Consider the following 11,415-nt stretch of genomic DNA (forward strand, 5'->3'; position numbering starts at 1 on the left):
TTCAGAGTAGCTCGCTTCAAAAAAAATTCAAAATAAAAAAAAAGTTAAAAGTTAAAAATGTTAAAAAATCTTTAAAACTCTCTCCTTTCTTCTTATTCCTTCTTCTACATGTTTGCTTTCTATTTTTTGTGTTGGGTTTCTTTGCACATTCTTCTTATCCTCGACTTGCCGTTTAAGTTTTTTCATCACTCCTCATCATTTTTTCTCCAAACAATATTAATTTTTGTCGTTTTTACTAATAAAGTTTTTTTTTTATTCATCTTTGTTTATTTTTTTTTTATTTCTATGCAGTATTTCTGTTTCTATTTTCTTTTCTTTTTCTATTTCTGTTCCCAAGTTTATATTCATGTTCCGCTGCTTCATTTTTCTGATTTTTATTGTATTTCAATATAAATTTTTCATGATAATTATATTTAATTTTTTTATATATTTATATATAAGCGATGTCACAATGTTTTATATTTTAGACATTAGCCGTGTTCCAGTATCCATGTCACGTCGTATTGTGTCTGATGTCCAGAGTCAGTGCTTCATAGAGAATAATTGATGCATGTGTTAGAAAACTCCATGGGTGAGGAGCTTGATTTGATCACAATGATTCAAATGTGCTCTTATGTTCTCTCCATTCAATGACTTATGGATTATTTATTTTCAACCCAAAAAACACACATTTTTAGAATAAATAATTTTTTATTCTAACAAAGTAATCTATTTATTTGCTTAAGTGAATTTTAATTAAATTTTTTGTTTAATTTTCATATTTTTTTAGTATTCGCTTATGCAAATACAAAACTTAACAATTTAACTCTTATCACATCACTTAATTTTTTTGTAAGTTTCATATTCTCTTAAAATTCACTTAAATAAATACAAAACTTCACAATTCAACTCCTATTATTAGAGATGAATCATATCATTTTCTTAGATAATTTAATTTAAAAATATATGTATAAAAATGTTAATTCTTTTTTTTTTTAAGTATACATACAAAATTTAACATTTCTAATTTAAGATTCATAAAAAAAATTAATTTTTTAACCAAAATTTTTCTAAATTACTTAATTTTTTCTCAAATTTTCATTTAAATACTTTAAATCTTTTATATTTAAAAAATTTAATTATGCTCTCTATATATTTTTTTAGTCTTGGTACTACCGATAGATCACAACATACTCCACATATTATTCATGATATCTAATTTGTAATTAAATTTTTTAAATGAAAAATAATTATTAATTCATTAAACAACTATATTTTAATATAAAAAATATTTTAAAATATAAATAAATATTATTTATAAAATTAAATATTTACTAATATATAATTTATTTAAAATTTAACATACAATTAGCATAAAAATGAATATATATATATATATATATATATATTTGCTTTTGTCCAATGAAGTCTATGCAACGGAAAGAGGAGGGAAACGGAACAAGAAAATCAGCAAATGATTTGAGTTTCCCTCTAACAGGAGGCAAAGAAAGAGGCAAAATCTCTCTCTCTCTCTCTCTCATCAAACGAATCAGAAACATCAATTCCTCTGAGCGATGAAGTTCAAGGCATTGGTAACGGACAACGGAGTGAACCTATTGGAGAAGAGGTTCATCCCAGCGCTCGAGAAAACGGGAAAAGTGTGTCACCTTTATCTCACAAAGGACCACGCAATCTTCCTTCACAATCTTCTCAACGGCGATGGCATTCAATCCATCGCGCAGTTCCGCAAGCAAGTGCTCTTCAGCGACTACCGCATCTCAAGCCAAAACGACGACCGTATCGCCTTCGCCATCGACCTCTCCCTCCTCCTCCGCGCACTCCGTAGCGCCGTCGCCGTCTCCTCCGAATACGCCGCTGCCGCTTCGTCTCCCAACAAACTACAGATTAAGCTCGTCAAAAAGCTTCCACCTAATTGCACGCAGCCAATGCCATTTCTGACCTTCGAAACGCGTGGATATAAATCCGCTGTTATTCAAGATATCCCTATCTCTAAGCCGTTGTCGCGAGCTCAGGTTCTCGAGCTTCAAAGTGCTCTTGATATGGCTCAAGATCTTCCTCAAACACTCGTTCAGGTACTTCCCTGATTATACTGTTTGACTTTAGAGGAAGAGAAAAGAGGAGAGGGAATTGAATTTAGGTAAAAGGAGAAAAAAGAGAGAAAAGGAAGGAGAAATAAGGAATTTACTATTATATATTTAGGATGATGAATAATATATTAAATTAGTTTTCTGAAATTCTAAGCATTAGTGAGTTTAGTTTTGAAAATTGTAAAAATATTAATTTAGTTACTAAAATTATTAAATATAAGTCGTTTTAGTAGTTATTATTATAATTTTTAGGATTAAAATCATTGTCGTTTTGTAACTTTTGAAACTAGCTAGAAAGACTGTCATTTAAAAATTTCAGTGACTAGAATGATGCGTTTGTAATTTTAAATGCTAAATTTGCTTATACTCATAATTTTAGGGACTAATGTATCACTCTAAATTGGCCAAATAAAACTAATGAATTAATGTTAATTTTATCCAATTAGTTTAAAAGTTTGTCTACATCTAACTTTCTTAATTTTAAAGGAAACTAAAATTAAATGAGAAAATTTAGTCCTGTCTAATATGAAAAATTTATAAAAATCTATCCTTACTATTTCCCTGTAACTGTTCCAATTTAGTTAGAAATTAACTGGGGGAGTTATTTTACCTATTCAGTTATTTTTGGGTTTGATTAAGATTGTTAGAGTAATAGAATTCAATTATGTTGATTCAGCAATTACTTACTAGTTTGTTCATGTTATTACAGTCAGTTACTTTCGGATATGTTCTGTTGTATAAAGAGCATAACTGAGAGTATGGAAACTTGACCTTTTTCACTCTATAATGTTCGCTTCCAATGCAGGTGCCTGATTTGAACCAATTGCTAAATTTTGTCGATCGGATGAAGCAGGTGGGCGATGTGGTGAATGTGTTCATAAATAAGTATGGGGATTTGAGTGTGCAGGTTTCAACCACACTGATCAGCCTGGGTGCTGAATTTAGGAACCTGTTGGTGATTGGAGATCGAGCAAATGCTCCTGCTGAAGATCAAAATCTCAGTGCTCAGACGCGATCCTCAAGGTCCATTTCGAGAGGGGATGCGCAATCTGTGCAGGTTAGTGTGAAGCATTTTGCCAAGAGCCTCCAGTGTCACTTGGCCAAACCAGATTGTGCTTTCTATGGGATTCCTCCGCAGGGCAGTTGCCTGACTGTGATATTTCAGTTCTTCATTCCGGGGTCTCGCCAGACTGATAAATCAATCAGCTTGCATTGCAGGCTTCCTGTTCTTGACCCTGGTTCTGGTTAAACCCCAACAGTCTTCTAGTCATGTGGTAAGTTCTTTTTTTTATAAGCTTAGAAATTCAGTTGAGAAAATGTCATCTTGATTGATGTTTATAACTACTGCTGGGATAAGATTTTTACTAGAATATCATGATAGTTTCTTGTATGTATGGTAAGGACGTTGTCATTGCATCTAATATGTATGATAATGATATAGTTGAGTAATGTGACAGATATAAGGCTACAAAGTTGTCTTAGTTACCCTGATGTGCAAGACAGATGAAGGTAAAGAAGCAATTAGGTTATTGAAGTGTTGTTTTTTTCAAGTCAGAATGATAATGCGAAATTGAAACAAACTGCTATCTAGAGTAATTTAGATTTTGGAGCAATTAGTAAGGTTAGATCTTTGCATATACAGGTCAATCTGTAGTAAAGGTAAAAGAGAAACACTAGTGACACTAACATTCTTTTTATTTGGTGTACTTCATGTGGGGTTCATTAATTGATGCGAGTCCTAATGGTTTTCATTCCTTATTTATTTTGCCCCAATTCTATAGTAGTGTGTAGAAAGATTTGTAAAGTGTTGTTGAAATTTCTTTGAAAAAAAACTGAATCTTCTGGAAAGATAGATAAGTATTTTTTGAATCTCATCTGTAATAATTTGCTTGGAGTTAACTTCCAAGTACATCAGAAGTTCAAAACCCACTTTTATGAGTTGACAGTTCTGCTGCAATACAACTGGGCTTCATTTAGCCACATCGTGAAGTACTTTTAAATCTTTAGGAATCACTTTAGGCCTTCATTTATCTTATTTATTTTATTATGTATTATGAGTTCATTCTCTTTGACTACCAGCTAAACCAGTTGAACCGTGAAAATAACATTTAACACGAGCCATCGTTCTCTCTAGTTATTCTGTTGAATCAATATTTAAAATAATAACAATTGGCACTGCCTAACATGAATGAAACATGGCACATGATCCATTTTTGGGGTTAACAAATAACAACTACATCCCCAAGAAAGCAACAATTGACTGTGACTAAACTAATAAATATATAGACAAGAATAATCAAACACTAGGCACTTTCTGTCGTGAATCATCTTCCATAACCCATTTATTTTGAGGTCAACGACTGTCACCAAGAATGCAACAATTGCCTTCGTGAAAGGTGATCTTTTTGAGATTGATTCAGGATGTCGTCTGAAATGTAATTCCCAGTTACCATATGAATGAATGCATCACATGCAGCGCCAATGTCGGAGACCAAAAAATTTAGTCTCGAGGAGAGTTGCTGCTCCATCTTTTATTGGAGTAGCTACAGGTGGAGATGATGGGTTTTCAACACGACAATTATAGCTTCAGGCCACCATAGCAGTAACCGTTGCTGCTGACAAATAGAGAGAGAAGAAGCGTATCTTAACTAGAAGTTGAGATGAGCTTTTAAACATGCCAGAAAGGGAGGTGAAAAGAGAGCGAGTGGGCTTACTGAACCATGTTGCCTCATTAACTTTGTACAATTTCTTTTACAAATAAGAGATGAAAAGGGAGGAAAGAAGCGTAAGATAACATGGGTCATATAATTGAAAGAAATTGAGATATACTATGGTAAGAATTTGTTGTGAGAATAATATATCTAGGAATGCTTGCCATTTAGCCCATGAAGTTAAAATAGGTGCTCCAACCCCGGTTGCCTCATTCCGTCCAGAGTAGCAGAGGCCTCTCGCAAATTACAAATATATATTGTTCCAATTATATTCATCACAAGGCTTCTCATTTTATTAAAGTGAAAAAAAAAAAAAAAGCGTTTTTGAATTATTTTAAAGAATTTCTAAAGACATTAGTCAAACCATCAGAGTGGCGCAGCGGAAGCGTGGTGGGCCCATAACCCACAGGTCACTGGATCGAAACCAGTCTCTGATAAATTTGTAGTTTTTTCCCAGTTGATTTCCATATTGTTCTATGGGCCACATGAAATGAATAATTAAAACAGGCCCAAATTATATGATGCCCAAACCCTAACACGTCAACTTCCGGTGCAAATTTCCTTCTCGACAAAAACCAACAGTGATCAATTCAATTATAAATCGGTAATAGACATAGATTATGATACAATTTGTGACATTAATACTAGCTGCAACGTTATGTTTAATAAACCGAAACATATTTCATTACAAAATATAATTCAGATGCTTAATTAATTCATAAATTCCTATACTTTTAGAATATAATATAAGTTCCTGTGTGTTTTTATACACGAACGCCCATTACGGTATCTCTTCCAGCGATGATTTAGAGTCCTAAATAGAATTTTTTAGAAATTGAAACAAAGTCAAATACAAGCTATTAAAATATTAAAAACAAAACACAAAAAAAGGGCCCTCGGGATTAAGAAACAGAAAAATTAATGGAAAGTAAAATGCAACCATGGTACATGCACATGGACAAGGTCCTGCTAGTCCAAAAGCATATTACCACATTCCCGTAATTGCCGCATTTGAATTCTCCAATAAATTAAATTAAATTAAATTAAACTAGTTTGTGACATATTTCTGATCATTAACACAGAAATACAACACATTTTGAAAATCAAACACAAACACTACCTAACATGAAAATCACCCTTTGACCCATTTGAGATCATTTGAGATCAACAACTAATGTCACCATGCAAACAACAATTGCCTTTGAAAAAACTAAAAAATGAACACTTAACCATTTGGTATTGTTCAATGGTGGTGTGGAGTATCATCACCAGAAATGAATGAATGCATCCCATGCTGCTCCAATGGCAAAAACAACAGGCATGAGAAGAATGTGACCTCTAGAGGAAAGGGTTGGTGCTCCAGCTTTTATAGGAGAAGCTTTTGGTGGTGGTGGTATCTTTTCAACATGAACAGCTATCTTCATGCCACCAAAGCAGAACCCTTTGCCACTGATGAAATAGTAATCGCGTGTTACATTCAGGGGAACCACATCTCTTCCAGCTCCAGTAGTCCAATTGTGGAGTGGATGATCAGAGTTACAACTTTCATAATCTGTCTTGTTCACTTCAAGCACATTCATTTGGTTCCTATCGTACACAAAATCTGCAAACTAACCTAGTTAGCATGAAAATAATAACTATGCAACTCCAAATTAGCACACGGTTACACAGGTTTGTGTGCTACTATTAGATATAATAATCAAAATTAGTGTGATAAAAGTAATAAGTGATGACAAATCAATATTACACTAAACAACTTGTAAGAAAGACAAAATAATGAAAATCTGCATTCAGTATGTTTGCATTTCATTAGCAAATTAAGCCATAAATTGAGGGGAAAAGCATTCTTTTGATTTTACTTTACCTTACTTTTGCTAAGATGTTGGTGGGAATATTCAGTTTAACTTTTTAATTAACTTTAGGTGAATTAGTGAGCTCATAAACTTGAGCAGCTAGCTTTAATTTACGGATAGCAGAATGCATCCTAGAATAGATAAAATTGTTCAAGAGTTAAACAAGATCTGAAATTCTCTATACTTGTTTCACATTTCAAAAACTTGATTGATATTCCTGATTTTGTTTACATATTGATAGTCTTATTTTTTCTGGGGTGACAATTCACCATAACTTAGGGAAAGAAGGTGCAAGAACAAAAGACAATGACAAACACAAATTAACTTACAGTTTCACATAAGCATGCAACAAAGTAAAGATAACCAAAACTCACATGCTCTGGATCTGATAATGCAGCACAAGACAACAAAACCATAAAAAGATCCAAACCCTATTTCTTATTTACACTTCCTCTTTACAAAAAATGCTAATTAAGCGATCAAAAGGAAATGGGTGAGAGTGGGGGAAGAGAAATCCCAATGGGGTACCCTCAAAATTCAATTTTTACATTTAATTTACATGTTACATAGAAACACATAACAATACAAATCCACGTATCTTCTACTGCATTAACCAACTCCTTTTCCTTTTCTTATTGAGTTAACATGAATTTAACGAAAAGCTCATGGATTATTTAAAGGATCTAAAATCATACCCCTTTAATTCAGAAGCTAGAAAATTAAATAAAACCACAAAAAGCTAACAATTTTAACTTAGCTTATGCTTGAACTAGTTCAGATCCAGCTCATAGAAAAGAAACAGAAACAACTGCCATCTAAGCAAATATTCAAACTTTACATTCATGCAGAGAGAGAGAGCTTACAAAGCCAATCACCAATGTAGAAATGTTTGTCTTTAACCCAAGTAGTGTAGTTAAAATTGGTGTTCCAAAAATTGCTGCCTCCAACAGTCCACCTTGTAGCGGAGGTTTGTGGCAACATGATAAGCACAATGAAGCCAAGAAAGAGAAGCAACATGGGTGGTGATAGCACCCTCTTCATCCCCTCCATCACTGCTTTGCACAGTTACCTTCTTCACAGTTCAACAAACTCTGGAACACTCTGTCTCTGCTCTCTACAATGTTCTGTTTTTTTGGCCTTTTAAGGAACCTTTTGGTTCTTTTTTGGATTTTTTAATAGTGTGTGTTGTGAAAGTTGTCTTCGCTTATTTAATTTCAACGGTTGTTGCTTTCTAGATCTACCGTTGATTTTTTATCATAATACACGTAGGGAAATTTGTACACTTTCTGAGTTATGTTATTTTTAAAAAGAGTTAAAATTATTTTAACAAAAATTATTTTTAATTATTTATAGCATAAAAAAAATCAGCTATTGAATCTTAAGGGTTTATTTTATATCTTGGAGTGAGAAAAGAAAGAGTTTAGAAAGTTGTGATTCTTCTTATTTGGTATTATTGAATTAAAAATTATTATTGTTTAATTTTGTTATTAAATTATTTTATTATTTTGATCTATAAATTCATTTTATTTGAAAAGCTAATAGAATTAGTAAAATAAAATAATAAGATGACTTAAAAACTATTTTATTTTTTTTGCCCTCAATCATTCCTATAAAGGAGAAATACAAAATGTGAGTGTCTAAAAAATAATTCTATCAACTCCTTTATTACAACTTATTAAATAAAACCACACAAAAACAACGTACCACATTAAGAACCGGTACTAACTAAATTTCTTCTAAAACTACTTGTTCATTGTCTTCAATTTTAAGTTGCCATTTTTTTTCAACTCACCAGGTCTATGTCAACATGACAAAAAATGTCATCAACAAAATAACATTTATGATATACTTTTTAGTTCTTGATATATTAAATACCCTTTTAGTTTTTGCTTTGAGTAAATCAAGCTAGTAAGTATACATATACTATTAATACTGTTTTTGTTTCTTTTTGGTTTATTTCTTGAAAAATATACTTAAAAAATGTACTTTTTCCCTTTTGACATCATAACATGCACCTTTTAATGCAAAAGAGAGAATTTTGATAATTAAGAAATAAATTGATTTGACTCGACTCGAGACATACCATTCGAAAGTGTAAAATAAACAAATAACAATAGCATTAAAGTAGATCCTTAAATTTAACTCGTACAGTGAACCAAAGATCATGCTTTGCACTTCCTTGTGTGCTAACAATTGAAAATACAACATTACAGATTAATTCGACCAATACATACTTCAGAAATTCCTATATGAAAATGTGATGTAATTATTGATAACAATGGATAGAGAGTAGTGTAGTATTTATTTTTATATTCATGTTGTAAAAAATTATTTGTATTTATCTTTATATTTTTTAGGTAATAACTTTAATCTTCGACTTCATGCTAATTAGGTACTTAAATTTCTATGTTTATCTCCATTATTCATGGTTTAATTAACTAAAATTTATTTTTTATACTTTGTTGTTTACAAATGCATCAAATATAGTTCAAAATTACAAAAAACACCAAAATTATAAGTACAGTACAAACTTATTACAAATTTAATTTTTTTGTTATTATTATTATTATAGACGGTATACAAATCCATAAATAAGCGAGTATTACAGTCCTTGAACTCATACGCATACAATTTGCGGATTTCTTTTTTTAAGTATTCAACAAATATTATATCCAGAATTATCCTTCATTGTAATTATATTTTGACGCTGATTATTTTAAAATAGAATAAAATTGATTTTTGATCAAGCTAAAGGAAAAAGTATATTAAAACGTGTGTTTTATCATTAAAAAAAATACAATATTCACTTTAAAGGAAGAAAACTAGTCCAAAATTTAGCTTCTTGCATCTCTACTGACTATAATTTCATGTGGATGATAGGTAATTGACTCATCACAATTAGCAGTAAGTGTTTGTAATTCCTAGTGAATGTGAGTAATGTGAGTGAAAATTTTTTTTAATGTTTATAAGAAATGGAAAAACCATTCTCTTGTAATCAATCATGCAATCCAACCAACAATCTTTGATGGAACCGAATTCCATATATCAGCATAAGTTTATTTAAAAAAAAAAAAACCATTCTTTTGATAAGCACAAAAAAAGAAAGAAAGAAAATTAATTAAAAATGAAAATCAGGCTATTGTAATTAAAAAGAATATATTGTTTTATTCATACAGTTTTGTTAGTTATTATCTTAAAGACATTAGTTAAAGAATATTAAATACATCCTACTAAATTTATTTAGTTACTTCAAAAAGTATATATTAAATAACTGTTATATGTCTGACAAATGTTTCATTTTGTAAAAGAAGATTTATTTACTTTTATATGCTTAACCAATGTTCTTTGAGAAATGATTAGCCAAAACTGTTATTAATTAGAGGATAAACATATATTAATTTGACAGGTAGATCAAAATATATATTATCTTCAATTTGTTATTTTCTTTCCGTGTTGGTTGATGCTTTGACCGTATCCATGTGCTGGTTGATATGAAAAAAAGGACTAAACCATGCTCTCAAAAATTCCCTTTTCCCCTTTAGCAATTAGTGTGGTCCTAGCTTTCCTAAAATCACGATAATGGAACAAGTACATTAAACAAGACATGCAAAACTTCACTGTCTCTTACCTATTTCTAAATTTTAATACAGAGCTGGTGGGACAATTGTGAAGATCACTTACTCAATCTGTTTAGATTTTGCTGTACTCCACATAGAAACCTGTTTGAATAAGCCATCATTTTAATTTTATAAAAATACTTACACAAACTATGTGTGGTATATACATAAATAATGTTATTGCAGACTACTGAGATAAAACTTTAATTTTTATCAGTAAACAACAACATTTAAGGAACTACATCTTAATTTTGTCGTATACATAATTTGGATCTTTCAAAATTTTGAAAATGGTACAAGTTTGTATTTTTTTTTAAACTATTATTTGATTCTTATGGTTAGTGAGAGAGTTATTAAATAAATCTTGACATCAGAAATAAATTGTGTAAATCTTAATTGAAAAATAAAATAATGTGTATTAAATTTTTTTTGCCCAAAATCCTATTTCTCTGGGAGATGTGTCCTTTGTCTCTTACTTTATCATGTTTTCATGTCCATGTGGTGGGTATCATTATTGCTGTGCATGGGACAAGGTGATATTGCTTATGCTACTATATTAGGGGCGTCCAAAATTAAAGGGTATCAAACCCTTTAAACCGAGTTAAGTTACCTGTCTCTTTTAGTTGCTATTTTGATTTGAGTTGGTGAACCACTTGAATTGTATAATTATGATTTTAGATAGTGCTTGGCAACAATCATGAAGGAGGTTGTCCTTTGCTTCCTTAGTAGAGCAAGAGTATCATTCTTTGACAAGGAGAATCAACAATACTGCACTTGAGATACACACAAATGCAAGCAAAAGAAAGTCTTAAAATAATACTTGGGCCAATCACAATCTTAAAAGCGTCCTTGAAAATGATAAAAATAACATTTTTTATTTTTAATGAACAAGAGTTCAAAAACTAGAATTTCTATAGAATACCATAGCACATGTCAACAAATAAATTGTGTGTGTATGTGTGTATATATATATATATATATATATATATATATAAAAGCAATACCTATTTAAGAATTTTTCTTGCAAAAAGTCCACCCTGTTAGGTGGACCATTTTACCCTATCCGGACTTGATGACCCCATATTTGTGTAGTGTATGAATAAAAATCGTTGAGTATAGTTCAAAACCACCAAAAATGCATAGTCAT

At 31.1% G+C, this 11,415-nt stretch overlaps 2 protein-coding genes and 1 non-coding gene across 3 annotated transcripts; 2 read left to right on the forward strand and 1 right to left on the reverse strand.

Annotated features, from left to right (window-relative positions):
• The first annotated feature begins 1,410 nt into the window (after positions 1-1,410).
• LOC113867929 lies at positions 1,411-3,658 on the forward strand. Its single transcript, XM_027503439.1, has 2 exons — positions 1,411-2,072; positions 2,893-3,658. The coding sequence occupies exons 1-2, from the start codon at positions 1,554-1,556 to the stop codon at positions 3,334-3,336; spliced, it is 963 nt and encodes a 320-aa protein (XP_027359240.1). The 5' UTR covers positions 1,411-1,553; the 3' UTR covers positions 3,337-3,658.
• A 1,505-nt stretch (positions 3,659-5,163) lies between these two features.
• Positions 5,164-5,235, forward strand: TRNAM-CAU. Its single transcript has one exon. It is a non-coding gene; the product is annotated as a tRNA-Met (tRNA).
• Positions 5,236-5,959: 724 nt separating this feature from the next.
• On the reverse strand, positions 5,960-7,777 carry LOC113867965 (lamin-like protein). The gene is made up of 2 exons (XM_027503494.1): positions 7,515-7,777; positions 5,960-6,401 (listed from the first exon to the last, which is right to left on the reverse strand). The coding sequence occupies exons 1-2, from the start codon at positions 7,699-7,701 to the stop codon at positions 6,064-6,066; spliced, it is 525 nt and encodes a 174-aa protein (XP_027359295.1). The 5' UTR covers positions 7,702-7,777; the 3' UTR covers positions 5,960-6,063.
• Between the last annotated feature and the right edge of the window lie 3,638 nt (positions 7,778-11,415).

This window comes from Abrus precatorius, unplaced genomic scaffold (assembly GCF_003935025.1).
Source record: "Abrus precatorius isolate BTA unplaced genomic scaffold, Abrus_2018 Scaffold5, whole genome shotgun sequence".
NCBI classification, from domain to species: domain Eukaryota; kingdom Viridiplantae; phylum Streptophyta; class Magnoliopsida; order Fabales; family Fabaceae; genus Abrus; species Abrus precatorius.

Excerpts from the sequence above, each read along its gene's own strand:
- LOC113867929 (XM_027503439.1), top strand. The coding sequence starts at position 1,554 with ATGAAGTTCAAGGCATTGGTAACGGACAACGGAGTGAACCTATTGGAG. Across the intron at positions 2,073-2,892 it reads TTCCTCAAACACTCGTTCAG|GTGCCTGATTTGAACCAATT; the intron begins GTACTTCCCTGA and ends CTTCCAATGCAG.
- LOC113867965 (XM_027503494.1), bottom strand. The coding sequence starts at position 7,701 with ATGGAGGGGATGAAGAGGGTGCTATCACCACCCATGTTGCTTCTCTTT. Across the intron at positions 6,402-7,514 it reads CTACATTGGTGATTGGCTTT|ATTTTGTGTACGATAGGAAC; the intron begins GTAAGCTCTCTC and ends GTTAGTTTGCAG.